At 39.9% G+C, this 18,923-nt stretch overlaps 1 protein-coding gene across 1 annotated transcript in view; it reads left to right on the top strand.

Moving 5' to 3' along the window:
* Positions 1-18,923, top strand: part of TG (thyroglobulin) — a gene marked incomplete at both ends in the record, with an annotated part of 151,375 nt that overhangs the window by 18,967 nt on the left and 113,485 nt on the right. Inside the window, 8 exons of the mRNA XM_080611803.1 lie at positions 501-578; positions 1,311-1,423; positions 2,121-2,232; positions 3,673-3,873; positions 7,802-8,008; positions 11,030-11,184; positions 11,579-11,735; positions 15,454-15,678. Of these exons, the coding sequence (XP_080467929.1) occupies positions 501-578; positions 1,311-1,423; positions 2,121-2,232; positions 3,673-3,873; positions 7,802-8,008; positions 11,030-11,184; positions 11,579-11,735; positions 15,454-15,678 (1,248 nt within the window). The remainder of the gene's footprint in view (positions 1-500; positions 579-1,310; positions 1,424-2,120; positions 2,233-3,672; positions 3,874-7,801; positions 8,009-11,029; positions 11,185-11,578; positions 11,736-15,453; positions 15,679-18,923) is intronic.

The following is an 18,923-nucleotide window of genomic DNA, read 5'->3' on the forward strand; positions in this document are numbered from 1 at the left end:
CCAACAAGATAGTCTGGCCTGTTTGAACAAAGAAAAGCTGAACAGAATTCTAATAGAACAGATGGAAAACCAGTATTCTTGTAGCCAAACTAAAGGGAGGTGAAGCGGTCTACAAGCTGGATGGAAAATTGGCTGGATTGAGGGACTCAAATGACAGCATATTTGAGCTCAAAAAATCAGCATTCAGTTGCTTAGTGCTAGTAGTGTTCAGGGGCTGGTATTGCTTAATGCCTTCATTAATGACCAGGACAATGAGATAGAGCACACTCTCAGCACGTTTGTGGATGATGCACTGCAGGATAGAGATGCAGTGAAAGAATCTTACCAAAGCTGCTACATTTCCATTCTCACCACTGCTCTCAGGTGTTCTGGATAGCAGAGTGAACTGTGACTTGGATTTACTCACCACTTTCTATAGTGCTGTGGGGGATGAAAATCTTCCCAGTATGTAACAAAGCAGTACGACATCTAAAATAAAGCTGCTTTTCTTCCCTGGCCAGGTCACTGCTGGTGTGTGGATGAGAGAGGACACTATGTCGTGGATTCCTTGGTCTCACGCTCAGCAGAACTTCCTAAATGTCAGTTGTTTTTTTCTTCCTAAATATTTGGTTTTACCTGTTCATACAGATTTTAATATTTATTGACAATTCTAAAATGATAGACACACTTGAAGCAATGCTGGTTTTGAACCATTGCAAGAAGAGAAAAAGGAATTTTATGTTTGTTTTGCTAATTCATTTAATTCCATTATGTGTGATTCTGGCTTGAATGATTGTAAGTGTAGTGATGGGACAAGGGGTAATGGGTTCAAACTGAAACAAGGTAGATTTAGATTAGGTATGAGGAAGAAATTCTTTACCGTGAGGGTGGGCACTGGCACAGGTTTCCTAGAGAGACTGTGGCTGCCCCATCTTTGTCAGTGTTCAAGGCCGGGTTAGACGGGGCTTTGGGTAACCTGGTCTAGTGGAAGGTGTCCCTGCCCATGGCAGGGGGTTGGAACTGGATGAGCTTTAAGGACTTTAAAGTCCCTTCCAACCCAAACCATTCTGTGACTCTATGATTTGAGAATAGACCTGTTGGTGGCCCTGTTTCAGCAGCAGGATGGGACCAGATGTTCAACCAGATCTCTCCAGAGGTATCAACCATCCTGTGATTCCGTGGTTATCAGACACCGATCAGCACTTCCCTGCTGGATGCTGTAGCAGAGCCTAATGGAGATGTGCAAAGGAGCTGGGGATGTGCCCCTTTCTCTAGCTTAGGTTTGAGAACCTAGTTGTATTTAACATGCATGTATGTTTTGTCTCCTACAGGCCAGACATCATGTCAGCGATCTCGAACCAATGCCTTAATTTCCAGCTGGAGACAGAGTGGTTCAAGGCTGGGTGCCTCTACAGCTGATCTATTCATCCCCTACTGCCTTGAGGTGATTTAAGCTAAGGGAGGAAGAAACAAAACCTCCCCAGTTTTGCTTACACCATGCCAAAGGCTTGTACAGTTTCAGTCTATGCCCCTTAAGCATTCCTTAGTGCATTCCTGTTAAGCTGAAATAAAAGGGTAAACCAAAGCTAACAATGGGCAATGCCCTGCACAAGGCAGAATTTAAATAGCTCTGAGATGAAGACTGGGCATAGAAAGCTCTGTCCCTGCCTGTGTTTCCCTCCTACAGAATGGCTCTGCCTAGTCGTTTTGTAGGACTATGCCTAAAAGGCACAACTTAATTGACTGGCATTTGGGAAGCTCTTTTTGAGCTGTGAGAGAATGTCAGGATGAGAGAGAGTTGAATGCAGGTATCTTAAAATAGGGTCTGTGATGCTCTCAAAACATGGCAGTGAGCAGGAGAGAACCCTGAGATGAGCAGGGAACAGACATTTCAAAGCAAGATTATACCAAAGCAAGGACTTCATCTCAATGGGCTTTCAGTCTGTATACTGCTTCTCTCAGGACCTGGTCTGTATCTCAAATTAGTTAGACTGCATTTTAATATTTTGTGTTTCATTTCAACATGTTGTATTGATGGAAAAATAGAATCAAATATTTTAACAAACCTTTGGGGTATGCATTTTGGCATGTCTGCATTGATATACATTGTTCTGCAATGACACATAATTGATTCTTTGTAGACAGGAGAATACGCTGTGCTACAGAGATCCAACACAGATATTTGGTGTGTAGATCCTGTGTCAGGAGAAGTATTTCAGCGAGGCAGCAAAGATTTGGATGGCAATCCAGAGTGTGAGTAATGCTTTACCCACAGCCAGTGACACTAGTGGCAATGCTTAATGCTTTGCAGCGTGTGTACTTTTCTTTTCAGAATGATGCCTGTGAAATACAGGGGACTTACAGTTTATTTACTCAGCGATAAGGCACATACAAGCACACCATCAGCATCGAAAGGGTATCTCAAAATAGTTATCCTTTATTAACATCAGAAATAAACCAGTGAAACAAAGTGATGGACAGGATTCTAGGCATTTTTTTACCTTCCATTTCTTACCACCATAAAAAATTCTTTGGGCTTGTGGATGAGTTTCCTAAGGCAGTGAATCCTGAACTGTGGGAACTGGGCCATGTGCAGTCAGTGAGACCATTTTACATGGTCCACAACTGCTCCATGGAATGCAGTTAGATCTATAATATCTTTTTATTGTCTTCAAATAAAGATAGCGAAGTTTTGAGGTCTTACAGAAGATGGTTGGTCCAAAAAGTTGAAGAATCTCTTCTTCAGGAATTGAGGTTCCCTATTGGCCCTGCTCTTCTGAACAGTACAGTCAGCCCAAGAGCCTGCAGTGCTCCTGTGCTTGTTTCTTCAGTTCTGCAGTGATTTTCTGCTGCCATCTCCCAGAAAAAATATGGGAGAGTTGTCTGCTGGCTTCAGGCAAACCTTCTCCCAGAGCATCCATATCAGTAAATAATTATTCAGGAGGGGCTAGCGAGTTAGATAGTACTTTGATCTGACCCAGCAGGTCTGCTTTCTTCTTATATATGGGTTGATGATAGAAGTCCATGAGGACATGCAACAGGGATAAGTAACTGCATGTTCACTGGGGAATTAGTTGTGTAATGGTTTGTTACACAGGTTTACAAGCCTATTCTGACAATTGCAGATGAGCAAAATCAGTAAGAACCAACTTTGTCTCAAGTTTGGATTGAACTTTCTGGATCTTCTTGTCAGGGGGTGGTTCTGCATGCTCATGTCCCTGTTTTGCTTGTGGGAGACCATAAATATTGCTGGTTTGTGGTTGGGTATTTTTTCCAGTTTTAAAGGGATTTTTTTTTTGCTGCTTATAATGTAAATGTTCATATTGTTACATTTAAAACGAACTTGATCAAAAACTCTTACTAAAAAGATTCACTTGATTTTTTTAAATTTTAAATATCAGCATCTAAGTGATATGTTATCCAATTTATGACAAAAAATGATGTAAATGTGAAACAAATATCAGTAGTTTTTCACCTTTTATTGATGCAAACCCATATAATTTGCTCTTTAATAAAAATGTGTTTTTCTAGTGGAAGTAAAATTCCTCGTTTCTATAATGAGTGAAATAATTGATGGTTTCATGATCATTAATTTTTCTTCCTTCTAATAAAAGAGGCTGAACACACTGCTGTTAAAGTCTCTAGCGTAGTTTGTTGTCTTCTGTACCTTGCAATAAATTTCTCTCTTCAAAGGTCCTAGCTTCTGTACTATGCTGAGGTCTAAAGCTGGTTTACGAGAAGCTGGCAAAGGCTACATCCCACAGTGTGATGGGAACAGCGGGGCATTCTCACCCATGCAGTGCAGCCAGGATCAAGAGAACTGCTGGTGTGTCTTTGACAATGGAGAAGAAGCGCCAGGGACACGAGTAAGCAGAGGAAGACCTGAGTGTGCAAGTGAGTTCCTGCTTGAGGCACATTGCTTCTGAGCAAATCCAGGTCTGAGGCTTGACCAGATCCTGTCGTTTTTTCCAGTATTTAGTAGTATTTAATCTTATTTAGTTTATAATCTTAATCTTAGTTCAGACCTTTATAGAGTCTTGCTCAAGCAGTATACTTATCTTTTTGTATCTTCTCTTTATATACCTGATATAACTTTGGATGTAACTTATATGTGAAGTTATAGCAGATTTCAGACCTACCTGGGCACGATGTCCAATTTTCTTCAAGTGCTTTGTCAGGGAGAAGCTATAAAACTTAGCTAAAAGTCAATCTGAACAGCTTGCTGCAAACTTGAACCTGTTCTAGCCTGAGCTCCCTCTGTGATTAAAAGCCATTCAGCTGACTGAAATAACATCTGAAAAATGTATGGTTCTGCCATTCCTACTCTTGGCTTGTGACCAGAGTTGTGAAAAGGATGTGCCAAAACACTACATATTCACAGCATATTTCCTGCATGACCAGAGCTGTGAAGCACTGGAATTCAGTCATGGTTTCCAGTGAGATGTCCAAATGGGAGACATTTGGATGAATTTAGTTTTCAATGGCTTTTATGCATCTTCCCATCACTGAAGTGAAGCAAAACAAATTAAACTTTCTACAAGGCTATGCTCCAAAGTGAATGATTTGTGGAAACTAGAGATGTGAAAAGAAATTCTTCAACTATTGTCTGCAGGACATTACTATTTCCATACTTCTTTTGGCTTGTTGGTTATTTGGGGTTTTTTTATGACAGCTGTTGATAGATTTAGCAAAACAAGACTGCATGATTGCAGATTGCTTTGGTTTCCTTTTGTGATTCTGCTATACAAAGAGCAACACAGGCTCACCAGCCAAATATCTGATTGTGTCAGCCCAGCTGGCTGTAAGGCATTTTAATCAATTAGCTCCTCAATTTAGTCAATTAGCTCAATCAATTGGCTCCTCAGCCAACTTGGAAGCCACCACCAATATAATCTTCTTTGAACTCTCTTGTACTAAGGGAGATATGTAGAAGGGATTTTACTGGAAGCCAACAGGAGACCTCAGGGTCGTATTTGGTTCATGGTCCAACTGAGCTCTGGAGAGATGAGCTGCAGAATGAGGATGGTGTAGCCCTGTGAGCATAGAGGTCTCATACAGGTTTCTGTCTCTTCAGAGAAGCAGAGCTGATCAGTCTAACAGGTACAGTGCTGCTGCCATCCTTCTTCCAGGTTGTGGTCTAGTATGTCTGTGGGACACGGGCTGGGTGATATTTGTTTTGTCTGGACCAGCTGGAAGAGCTCAGTGTGACACCTGGCACTCAGCAGCACAGATTGATGTTCCCATAGACTCTGAAGGTGAACAAGGAAAATTGGAAGCGTTTCAAGTAGGGCAGAGAAAAGTCACAACTAGTTGTATCTAAGTCCTTGATACCTCCTTATCTCCATGAAAGCTTATCTTCTAGATTTCCCCTTACATTCCAAGGGAATTTATGGAATATGTTTCAAGGAGGGTGTAGGTGTACCCCGAGATATGCCTTTAAGATGGTTTTACATTTTGGGTGCACATCTGATGTTTTTTGGGATCCTGTAATGCTGTACTTTTCATAGAGGAAATAGTGACTGGATGATTAACGACCTTTCTTTTTGAAAGACTGAGCTGAGAGAGAGAACTGCTTTGAAAACATAGAGGAAACCTGGCTTTACTGAAAACTGTTTGTTATTTTCTGCTTAGAAATGCCATTGAGATGATCTTTAATGATTTTCCTGGATTTTGAAATTGCAATGGAACTTTTTCATGCTAAACAACTTAGTTATTGTGTAAAAATAAAGAAGCAAAAGTTAGTTACTTTTACCCTTGGTCTATCCAACTATATACTTCTAGTTCTGGGAACTATGAATAACTGATTGGGAAAAGGGAAAGCAGTACTATTGTCACTATCTTTGAGATCTTGTCTATCAGCAAAAAAAGGCTGTTGTGGTGGAAAAATACCATAAACTTCTCTTCCAACATCAGAACAGACAGCTGTAAACAGCAAGTAATAACTTCACAGTGTCCAGTGCATGCAATGATGTTTTTATTAGCTTAATCGTTTCCATCAGGTAGAATCTGACTTCTAGTTTACATGCATCAGACAGATGATTCCAAATACCCTAGCAGTCTTCACATGCATCTGCCATCCTCATGCCCACTTTCCACAGGTCTGGGTAGAGATGGAGGAGAGAAAGGCTTCCAGAGAAGGTCTTGGACACAGTAATTTCATTATGGAAATGAAAGAGAGGTCAATATTCAACTGGATTTTGATTCACTCCTACAGGACAGAGAAATAGAATGACAAAATGGTGCAGGCTTGATAACAATAGTAAGAGATAACATCTGTAGAGGGATAAATGAGCATGTTACTGATTGTGAACCGATACCTGTGATCCACACCAGGAAATTGTCCGTTGCCTATGTTTTGGGAGCTGGTTATTTCTCTAGTTCACACACCATCTCTCATTGGAACAGATAGTAAAAGGTGGTAGCAGCTGAGACTGGATTTGACTTGCTGGATATAGAAATGTGTTACAGCAATAAGGTGACTACAGGTTAATTTTTACACGATTTGTATAAAGAGATATATTGCATAATTTACACATAGCGGTGTGTGTAGTTTACATTGGTCAGGATAAGCAATACCATCTCTTGCAGTGATATCTTTTGGTCGCAAAGTCTCAGGTTTATTAAAAGTTGTACACAAGGATGCCAGGTTTCCACCTTTACTGAAAAAAGAGATTGGATACAAGTCAGTGAGTGAGGAGGAGGCCCCTTTTATAGAGTTATTGCAGAAAAGATGCTATAAAAGAGACTTGGAAAAAAAATGCATTTGGCAATTCGGTGAGACAAATATAAAGGCCTTTTATTTTGGCATCGAAATGCTCAGAGTTGGAGAACAAAGATGTACTGTGCTCACTGGATGCCAGAGTCATCTGCCATTTTTTAAGCTTTAACTGAAGTGGCTGCTAAATTAAGGAATTAATCTTCATATCTCTGTCAGAAGAGGGAGAGGGAGGCTGCTCAAAATGGAACTATCAGCAATGTTTGTCTCCCTCCATGGACTAAGGAGGTTGGGAACAATTTGAGCATTGCTGTTTGGGAAATGATCTATATATACACCTTACAAGTGAATTGGATGTTATAAGAATGTAATTTTCTTTATATTTATTTCTAAGTGAGGAAGTTTTTCTTCCTATGTTTTATAGCTCTAGAACTCAGAAGTGTATAAATATTGATAGATATATTCAGTAATCAGGTTGGGATTTGGCTTATATTGAGTGAAGCAATTGGTTTGTACTGATTAGTAGAAATTAATTATCATTAGCATGCTGTACTAGTCTGTTACAGTGGGCTGGCAGGGTTGAAATGACTGCATTGATGTACACTGAGTTGATAGGGTAAACTTTGTGCTCTAACTCCAAAGCTGTATATTACTGTTAAGGACCTGCTGGGTCATCAAAAGCATCTTGGTGCTGTTGAGGACACTGTAGTCATGAGCTCCTGATTTTAAAGTTTTCAGACTTCACTTTAAAGGGAATTGAGATTATTATTTTTATTACTTTTTTTACCCTGCCTATTCCCGCTGGATATCTTTTGTAAAGGTCTGCTGTGCTGATGGTTAGAAGCCTCCTTCTCATTTCCTGCTTAAATTTATTCATGACTGTTTTAAACTTATCCGTTCTTAGAAACCATGCACATAGCGTTCTGGTCCCAATGCATTGCCCATCAAAGTCAATATGTGTCTTTTCATCAGCTTTAGTAAACTGAATCATGCTGACATCAACCCAAATCCAAGTTGAGATGAGTGGGAATGCACAGGGTGCTGTCTAGGTTTTCTCTGTTGATATTAGCACACCACTAACGTATCCCCCTTCTCATGTGCCTAAAGGTCCACAGTGTGCTCTGCCATTCGGTGCCTCATCTGTGCTCAACGGAGCTGTATTTTGTGCAAACATTTCTGAAGCTTCAAACATTCAGCAGTGCTGGCTGGTGTGTCGCCAGGGCTTCCACAGTGCCTCTTCCAACACGTCCTTTCAGTGTGATGTGCAAGAGCGTCAATGGGTCTCGACTGCCCCGCTCTACCAGCCCTGCCAGAGTATGTCTGAACTGCTGTGGGGTTGGGAATGGGGCAGAGCAATGTGCATGCATGTACAAAAATCTGCTTTCATCATGAAGTTTTTGTGTAAATGACAGTAATAGGACACAAAGGTTGTATGGGAGTTGCTAAACTAGGGTGGATTAGTTGTGTCTTCTGCCACCTCCTTATCTGTCTCTTGGCTGGCTCCTATGTTAGAAACAGTCCCGCTTTTCTGTTATAGTATAGCTATAAATAATTATTCAATCTAGATGGAGATTTGGGGGTTGGAACTAGATGATCTTCAGGTACTTTCCATCCCTAACTCTTCTATGCTTAATCTTTGTTAGTTAAAAGATGCTGGCACCATGAAGTGATTCTGAAGGAACCACTTAGTCCTTAGGAAGAATAGATGAGCACCAGATGTTTGATTTTGGCAGAATTTGACTGTTTATTTGCATAATCAAGCCACTGTTACTTCTGCATCTTTTTGCAGCGGTCAGTTCTTTAGGATTATTGTTGTGTTGGTTGGCTGACCTGTGGAATTTTCAAGTTAAAAATGGCACTTTAAATCTTGGGAGAATGGGCTGTCTATTCAGAGCTCAAGTAATTGGGTATTAATGTTGGCCTTTTCAATTATTTCAAGTAGAGATACATAGATACATTCTGATCAAAATGGCAATGTGTAGCCGTGCTGAGCTTTTGAGAAAGGTGGATCTTGATGCCAAATTTGCATCTACCTTCAATTTCCAAGATGGGTTAAACCCATTCTGGAAATCCCTTTGTTGTCATATTTCCAGTTGTACCCCAGGTCTTCTATTCCAAATGTAAACATTTATAAACTGTATTTCAGACCAAGACTTTTGTCTGTCATCATGTTTGCTACGTTTCTGTAATATGTTATGAAGTAGCTTTTGGTTTTGCCTGATGGCAATTGAATAACTGTAAGGACAGAGGGGAGTGTGTGGCAGGTATGATACAAGGTGCTGTTTAATACAAGCTAAGGACTTCCCCCACTAATTTATGTCTGCAACAGAGCATGGCTTTAAGGAGAAAGAAAAAATTCCCTGCACATCAGAAAGAGTCATAGAATCATCCTTGCTCCATCCTTGGCGGTGTTCAAGGCCAGGTTAGACAAAGCCTTGGGTGGCGTGGTTTAGTGTGAGGTGTCCCTGGCCATGGCAGGGGCATTGGAACTGGATGATCTTAAGGTCCTTTCCAACCCTAACTATTCTATGATTCTATGATCATAGAATAGTATTGGAATAGAATCTAACTATTCTATGATTCTATGATCATAGAATGGTTTGGGTTGGAAAGTACCTTAAGATCATTGAGTTCCAACGCCCCTGCCATGGCCAGGGACACCTCACACTAAACCATGCCACCCAAGGCCTCATCCAACCTGGCCTTGAACACCGCCAAGGATGGAGCATTCACAACCTCCCTGGGCAACCCATTCCAGTGCCTCACCACTCTCACAGTAAAGAATTTCTTCCTTAGATCCAATCTAAACTTCCTCTGTTTAAGTTTTAACCTGTTACCCCTTGTCCTGTCACTACAGTCCCTAATGAAGAGTCCCTCCCCAGCATCCTTGTAGGCCCCCTTCAGATACTGGAAGGCTGCTCTGAGGTCTCCATGCAGCCTTCTCTTCTCCAGGCTGAACAGCCCCAACTTTCTCAGCCTGTCTCCATACAGGAGGTGCTCCAGTCCCCTGATCATCCTCGTGGCCCTTCTCTGGACTTGTTCCAACAGTTCCATGTCCTTTTTATGTTCAGGACACCAGAACTGCACACAATACTCCAAGTGAAGTCTCACGAGAGCAGAGGGGCAGGATCACCTCCTTCGACAAAAGCAATTGTATAAACTTCACAATAATGGAAAATTCACGACAACACTTAGGAATTTGTTCCAGTGGATAATTACCCACACTCTTAAAAATCTCATTTCCTGTTCTTTATGTATGCATTTCAAGATTGTGGTTAAGTCAGCTCTTAACTACTCTCTGATAGACAGAGGGCTTTGTGCTGTGCAGGACGAGGCAGGCTTTTGTGTCACCTGGTGCCTTTCACCATTCTCTTTGGAAGTTCTCCACCCCTCACTCCTTTTGAGGTGAGGGGTGGAGAATTGTGCTCCAGCAGTGACACTTGTATGTGATGCAGTGAGGGTCTGTAGAGGAGGTGAATGAGGGAGAGCTCTGCCACTTGTTGGCTGGTGGGATAAGAGCCAACTCCATTTGGAGGTGGCATGACAGCATGACCTCTGTGCTGAACCAGAGATAAGAAACATTTCGTGAAGCCTGGGGTCTGCGTAACTCCAGTGGAGACAAGAATTTGCAGCTTTTTTTTTTATGGCTAAAAACTGGCCAAAAAGATTCATATTTTGTGACTGATGAGCTCATGGATTTGTCACCAATTTCTGTGATTTGCATCACTTTTGTTTGCTATCATAAATTTGGAAGAGCCTTGTAGATGTCCATGTAAACACCTTAATTATGCAATCAGATTTATTCTCTCCTAAAACTTGATTCACAGTTAATTTGGCAAGCTAGGTTCCTGAAAGCCCATTTAAATCGGTATTAATTGTTTTAACCGTTTAGTTACTTTTAAAATAGAAGTCTTTTCATGAGTGTATCTAAGAGAACTAGATGTTGACAGGTCAATAATTCCTGTCTTCCTGTTTCTTTTCTACTTATTGGCATAACATTACCTTTTATGTAGTTCCCTGGAAATTCCTATCTGCTAAAGCTTCTAAACAATCCTCATTAATAATTCAGATTGTTCCTTATCCTTCTGTGAGTGCTGCAGTGTAAAATATCTCTTTATTATTATATAATGATATCACTTGGCTTTTTCCCTAATGCACAACATAGCTGTATTTATCAAGCATGTCCCTTGGTGCTTGTTATTTACTACCAACAGTTACTGCTTTCACCTGTAAAATCAAAATGCCAAATCATGTTGTCTTTTCCCAAAGTGACTTTGGAAGTCAGTTTCTACATTACTGAGGCTACTAAATACCTTTTTTCTACTTAATTTTTAGAGCTCCAATTATTTCAGACAGTCCAGGCTCAAGCACACTTTCAACTACTACTGCCTCCTGAGAAGATCTGTAGTTCTGACTACTCTGGATTACTCCAGGCATTCCAGATATTCATTTTAGATGAGTTGAAAGCTCGTGGTTTATGTCACCTCCAGGTAATTTCAATTCCTTCTTCTCTGTTGTTGGTGGGTTTTTTGGTTTGATTTGAAGAGCCAAATATGCCACGAAATCTGTCAGGATTGGCAACATTCTCATATGGATGACTGGGAAAATAGGATGTTTAGTCTCACTGACCCCACATTGGCAGATAAGCTTAATTGTAGCCATAAAAGTCATATCACATCAGTCCAATATTTATGAAGAACATGTTTTGAAGGAAGAGAACATTTTAAATATTGTTTTTGTAAGTAAATGACCTGCTGAAATGATCCTTTCCTAGTTCTGTTTTTACAGGCCCTCTTGAAAATGTTCCTTTTGAGCACAGCACAGTGCACATGAATAGGGAAAGGTCTTCAGGTTGACTAACCATGGTTTAACTTTGAACTCAAGGTAAATGCATTTGGAAACACGGGCTCGGTTTCTGTCTGTGATGATTCCACTGTCTATGTCGAATGCCTGGGCATGGACCGCCTGGGGGTAAATGTCACATGGAGGACTCAGCTGGAAAACATCCCAGCAGCTTCTCTACCCGACTTACATGATGTTGGTAAGGGTTTTCCACCTGGTATTTCTGTGAATTAAGCCTGCTTTGCTTTTAATTGTTCTTCCCTGCTCTTAGAGGGCACTGATAAGATATTATAAGTGCCCATTGAAACAGTTTATAACACTGGAGTTGTCTTTGAGCTTTTGGTGTTGATATATTACTCTTGGAAAAGAAAGGAGCTATAATTGAATGTTTTTTTTCACATAGGACCGCCTCTCCCAGCTTCTTTGACCAAGATTGAAAATTACTTTATCAAGCATGAGCTGATCCTTACCAGATGTTAATTTCCATTGGGCAGGTCCTCAGTGATGGAAAAGATTGTGTTCATTATTGGGTTGGACTCAGAGAGCCACAATTCACGCATTGCCAAAAATATAACTAATTCGTTCCAAGTATTTTCTCTTATTTTCTATCTTCCCTTTTTCTGTTTATTACATTACTTTTGATACCAAAGAACGACCCTTACCTCAGACATCCTAGAGCAATTATTCAGGGACCACTGACTGGCAGATTTTTGCTGTGGTTTCCAAGAGAGTTAGGAATGGTGAAAGGAAACTCTTTCAAAGCAGTCAATGATTCCCTTTAAAATAAGGTGTGAAAGACACATCCCAATTTCATATGCCCTCTGTGCTGCCTTTTCCCCAACCTTACTGCTTTGCAATGGTGTTCCGAGCACTAAATATCAATAGCTCTGCCTGTACGTGTTGTTCCCTCTAACTCTGGGACATGGAGACGTGTGCCCTACAGCAGTTTTTGCCTGATCAGAACTGAATTCAAAAGCCTTCAGAATGCAAGCAGTGGCTGTAGTGGTGGTGTGTTTCTGGCTTTACAGTATGTTTATATTTACATCCATTCAGTTGTTCCAGATTATAAGGGAAATTCAAGTGGATGTTCATAAAAGTGAATATTCAAGCAGTTTGCAGAAGTGTGTTTGGTTTGATGTGAAACTTTAGTTTTGAAAGTGTTCCACTTTGAGGGCATTACATTTTTGACCTGTTCCGCATTACAATTTCCCTATAGTACTAAAATTGCTTTTCGGGGCATGACTGTGTGGTTTCAGAAGAGGCAGAGCAGAACCTGCTCTCTGTATACTCTTGGCACCATCAACTTTCCTTACCTTCTAAGGCAGCTTTGGGTCTTTCTGTTTGAGGTGTTTTCTGGTGTTTACACACAGTGAACAAATTTGCTCTCTGATCTGAAAATCTACATTACTAAAACAGCTTTATTCTTCTAGCTTCTATATGGGCAAATAAGAAGGCTTGCTTTTTTCCCTTCTCCTATGAAATAGCCGAGAAAACATTGCTAAACAGAAGCACAGTGTGTGCATGTTCCCAGTGGACAGCCTCAAATCTAAATCACTTATGAATGCTTCATTACTTTTTTCTCTTGCATATATTTTCATGTACTGAATTCTGAGGCTGTGCAGTGTGCAAAGCCCTTCCTGCAGGATCTTATACCGTTTGGCTCTGTAGCTTAGACCTCTAAAGTATTGAGGAACACTTGCAGCAATTTCTCTCTTTTCTGTTCAACACACATAACCACTACGGATTATAAAAATGAGCCTTAAGTGGATGAACATATAGTAAACAGTCCCCATTAGTGACACTGGAGGAAATCAATCCCTGCACTATACAACTGCTATTTCAAGCTGTGTCTTTGTGCTGTGCATTTTCCTAAAGTGAATTTAAAAAAGAAAAATTTACTTTTCTTTTTCTTTCGCTTTTCTCTCGCTTTCTCATTTGGCCAATATAAACTCCAAGTCACAGGATGACCCCTTACCTGTTGAAATTAGTGTTTCATTCAACAGAAGAAAATCTTACATCAGATTTCTTCCCGCAAGATAACACAAGATGCAACAATTTGCAGGATATTTCTGTGTGTGAAAAAATGTATTGTCCCCTGAGAAGTCTTAAGTTCCTAAAGGTATACTAGGCCCTGGAGAAATGCTCAGTAAGAATTTCCAGTAAATCTAACAATGTATGAGATGTATAGTAACTTGAATTTCCAAAACTGTTAAGCAAAACAGGAGCAAACCCAGGGAAGCACTATTGTATCTGCTGTGCTTTAGCGCTTGCTGAAGGCCTTAGGAAGCTCATCTTGGACCAGAAGCTAGGTCCCATGTCAACAGTGAAGTGTGCCCCATTCTGGAAGGGCTGAGCTAAAGCAGCTTGTATCAGATGTTACCAACAAGTCTGTGGCTGGCATGTCCATCACTGAACATCCATCTCTGCTGAGATGTTCCAGAATGTACCTGTCAACTTGCAGCGCATGAGCATGTATGCTACAGTTAAACACTTGTCTATATACTCTAAATGTGAAGGATATTGTATATGCATGGATATATAGTGTGGTCATAGCAGGGTCACATTTAGTGATAGTGTTAAGAACTTCTCAACGCAGTGAAATGTTTTAGATTAAAGGGCATTCAACAGACCTAACTGGATTCTTCCTGCTTTGCTTCTTTTCACCATGTGAATTCCCTCGGCTGTCATTCCAAGGTTATTTTTAATTCTTCTACAGTTAGTCACTAGACAATTCAGAAGGATATTTGCTTGAATAAAAGGCAAATCTGCTTATTCCTGCTTTCAGTTATGAGACAATTGCTGGCAAAACATATGCAAAGTGTTGTTGATTATGTGGTGATCTCCAATTAGTTCTTTGTGAGTTAAGTATCATTTTCATCTGTGTTTGACCAAAACAAAGTGCTGTTTTGTTGATTATAGGTTGTGTCAGTAGAAGAATAGGCAGTAGAAGGATAGGGTGCTCAAAACTGGAGGAAACAGAGCATTGAGAATACAAGGACACAGCTGTCAGGTTTAATGTGGGGACCATTCTCTTCAGCTCGTGTGTCCCTCCTTTGCAGCGGGGCAAACAACATCTCCATGACAGCAATCAGCTATGGACCAACATTCAGGAACAGACAGCACCAATGTTTTCAGTATTTAAAGGCTTAGGCCCTTGTCTTGCAAATTTGCACCAGTAAACCACATCAGCATTTCACTTAGTGTCATAAACCCTGCAGGGACAAACAGAATGAGACAGCAAACAAAATCTGCTGTGAACACTGTTCTTGTACTTCTGGTGCAGCCAAACTGGGCAATTTGCTATTGATCTGGCACTGAAAACTGCTTGCACAAGTCATCAAAAGGGAAGCTGTTTGAGCAGCTAAGAATATAGAGAGTAGGAAAGGTGCTCACTGCTTTCCAACTTTAAACACCAGCTTCAGCAATTGTGAAGAGTGTGTCTGTTGAATAGGAGGGTATGTTGAATACCAGCAGTGTGATGGGAGGTGATTGTTATATTGCTGCCGATGGTGGCCTTCAAAAACAAACCAACACAATGCTGAAAAAGAAACAAATTATACTCATTCAAAAAAAACCCAAAACCCCAAAAACCAACCGGGAATAAATTAAATCAAATCTGAATGTTGGATAATCCTTGTTTTCATCTGCTGAATTTTTGTTACTCAGAAGTTTTGTTTACTGATACTTTATTTTTTGGATACGCTTTCTCCCCATCTATTTAACACCTCTACATATTCTGAGATTAGGATTTTAACCTGATAGACACTGTAGAGATTCAAACTAGTCTGCTGCTTGCTATCATGCTTGTATTTCTATATTGCCTATGTTTTTAACTGAAAGTTTATCGGTTTCTATGTCCTGTTCCCATATTGTTAATCTCTCATGCTATTTTGTTGTATTCCCCCCCCTCCCTTTAGAAAATGCAATTGTTGGAGAAAATCTCATTGGATCATTTATAAAAGAGATTAAGGATGGTGATTTCCTGCTGTATTTGGACTCCAAGCAGTTCCTAGCAGATTCTTTTGTTGGTTTTCCACGGGATGAAGAGTTTGATCTATCTCCGAGTGTGCAGCTGGGATGTCGAAGTGGGTTTCGAAGAATATCATCTCCTGGGCAAGCAGGCCCAAATTCACAAGGATGTGGTACGTCTCCATTTAGCTTTCCCTTCTTTGATATTGTTAGGAGTTAGTATAAATCTAAAGTTAGAAAATCGTCAGTGAATTTGTGTTTATGGTCAATATGTGAAAGGTGTGAATGGTAAATCTGAGGAGAGGTGGGTATTAGTGCTTTGCTTACTGTTCAGTCCTTGCATTGAACCCACAATTTGGAAATAGACATCATGGCACTGACATGGTACACAAGGTTTTGCAAATGTTTTGGGGGATTTTTTTAGATCTGTCTGGTATTAGAAGGTTGTTCTGTAATGTACATTATCCTTCATAGAAGAATTCTTGAGTGACATGGTTTAGTGTGAGGTGTCCCTGCTCATGGCAGGGGGGTTGGAGCTAGATGATCTTAAGGTCCTTTCCAACCCTAACTATTCTATGATTCTGTGATTTCACAAAGATAATGTAACTGGTGCTTCAGGTGATGATAAATTACCAAGAATAGAAACCTAGAGGCAGAAATGGCCAAAGTCCTGAGACTGTGAATACCTGGGCTAAGTCCAGCCAGCTCTGATGGAAGCTTTCTCACTGTTGGCCATCACCCAGAACTGATCGCACTTCTGTCCTCTTTTCATCTTCTTTCCTTCTGTTTAGTTGGCTTCCCTGGAGCAGGCTGTCTTTCTGTCAACAACCTGCTTAGGGCTGTTAAACCTACTTCTTTGATGGATCCCCATGGCTGTGCCTCACAGTCCTGTGTACCACATCATGCTGCCAAAGAGCCTTTGCTGTAACAGCCCCACTCTTGTTTCTATCAACATCAACCCTCCTATAGCACAGCCCTGATCATTCTTGTTGAATCATTCAGTTAGTGGCAGTGAGTCTGTGTCTTATGTCAGTATGGGATGTAGTCACTATGTCTAGCCTTTTTTTTTGGAACAGAGGAGGGTTGTACCACTTCTAGGTATAAGATCAACAGTAGCAGGTATTGGATACATTTTCCAATATGGGGAACATTTTCAGATGGGAAAACTTTAGCACTGTGCAGTTTGAGACCTTAGAGCATATCAAAATACTTGAAAACAACTTAGCTCCCAGCTTGGTGTGGTGGTCCTCTTTAAGTTAGAAGAGCTTCCTAATGCCTGGTCAAGGTCTTCAAAGTAATCAAGTGATGAATCAGTTCTGAACTGCTGCAGTTTCCAGCTTGGACTTTTAAGGGTAAGTTGGCCAATTTCAGTTCGTCTTCGTGATCTGAAACACTTCAGAATTCGGTTATTTAAATACACCATGCAGAAAAAAAAGACCAATTCCTACTAAGAAAACGGATTCCATAATGACTTTCAGTTACTTAACAAGATGTACTGTTGTACTGAGTAAAGGTATCAGTATTAAGAAGAGTCCATCACTTAGGGCAGAAGAACTTACAAAGACCTTACTTGGTCTTTGTAACTTACAAAGAACTTACTTGGACCTTTTTGCATGGTATTTCCTGCCAAGGATAAAGGCCTCTTTAGGAAGCAGTGAATTGATTCTGCGTAATTCCTTTTAGGAAGCACTGAGTTAATTGAATTTGTGAGTTAGTTCATACATGTTTGAACCAGCTAGCTGTAGTAAAATTCACTCAGTGAAACTGATTTATCATAGACATGTGGAAAGGAGACAGTTTGTGCTCGAGCTTTTGGCAGAGATTTTGTATTCTAAGTTGTCATGGTATGCACACTTCTGGACACTGGTTTGTGCAGTAGGACTGCCTATTTTATGCTAAATGAGATTTAGGAATTCTGTTTCTGCTTCCTTTAAGAGAGAGAAAAAGTTGTAAATACATATTTTATATATATATATATGTTTTAATTTGCATTATGGATATATTTTAGTCATTTATCCTGTCCAAGTCTCTACTAATAATAGGGTCTAGTAGTAAGAAGTGTCACCTTTGATTACAGAACTGGAGGAGTGGTAACCTTGTGCAGTCACTTCAGTGAGTTGCTCTTCAGTCTGGAATTTGCTATTCAATGTTGTGTTCCCCTGGTATACAGAAACCTGAATCTAGCTAGAATTGAGACCAGGTTACAAATTTCATGTGCAGGATCATGGATTAAATTTGGGGTTTAATGTTATTTTGATATTTTATTTTAGTTATTTTTATTTATTTTCCTATTTTAGGGATACAAATTTTAGCCCAGTGCAAATACTTAGCTCTGAGATTTTGGGTAAAAGCTCTTCTCTCTAGTTTCTTATATTGCTAAAATGTATGAATGTTGAAGCTTGAAAGAAGTACAGTATGATGGTTTTTCTGACTTCTAAATTCAAACTTCTCTACAACTGTGTAACCTATAGCTGACATGATACATGCCTCCAACAGTTATAGAGTCTAGAAAACAAGTGTTTGCCTCAACTATTTTTGCTGTTCTTTGTGCCCTTTTGTTACTCTAATGTGTGAGACAAAAGGCGATTATGCTTGCTTAAAATATGATGGGAGACACAGATGTTACTTTCACATCATGACTAAAACTACAAAACAAGGAGAATGCTTAACAGCTTAATTTGTCCATTTTTAGCTTTTAATTGCTTAATGTTCTTCATCCTTTGCATTTTATCTTTAGATGACGCATGGATTATTCATTTCATTTTAATTTGTCCTGTTGTTCATTCGCAATGAATATCGTCCTTTTTATGTGTGTTGGAAAATGTCTTTAAATGCATCAGACACACATAATGTGCTTAAGACAGGAGAATTCTGTCTGATCCGGGATTTCCTGAGTCTGTAATTGATTTTAGATATGTGTTATACCTAGAGTAATTGTCTTGAAAGTTTCATCCTAAGTACATATCATCTCACAGTTGTCTCATCCTAGACCTTCCCGTTGGACCATTTATAGCAGATGAAGGAAGATATGATCGGTTTTACACTAGTTATATAAAGATTATCAGATTTTTAGACCATTTTATTATATTATAATTAGGTGCTTCTATAAGTGAAATTAATTAACATCCCAGTGTGTTGGCCAGAACAGAAATTCATCATACGGGTTGTAGTGCAGATGGCCAATTTTCCATTACTGTTTCTCTCTCACATAAGCTTAATCTGCTGTTAAGATGTAAGGCAAAAACAGAAATTAAGTTTTTCACCTTGACAAAGTCCCAAAACATACATTTGATAGTGTTTTGAAGGAAATCTACATCTGGAAAACAGCTGTGAAATAACAAGTAAAGGTATTGTCCTGCAAATGTGTCTGTTACTCTTCTGCTGTAATAGTCATTCGAATGATCTGAAAGACTGTATT

The sequence above is a fragment of the Psittacula echo genome (genome assembly GCF_963264785.1).
Source record: "Psittacula echo genome assembly, chromosome: 2".
NCBI classification, from domain to species: Eukaryota; Metazoa; Chordata; class Aves; order Psittaciformes; family Psittacidae; genus Psittacula; species Psittacula echo.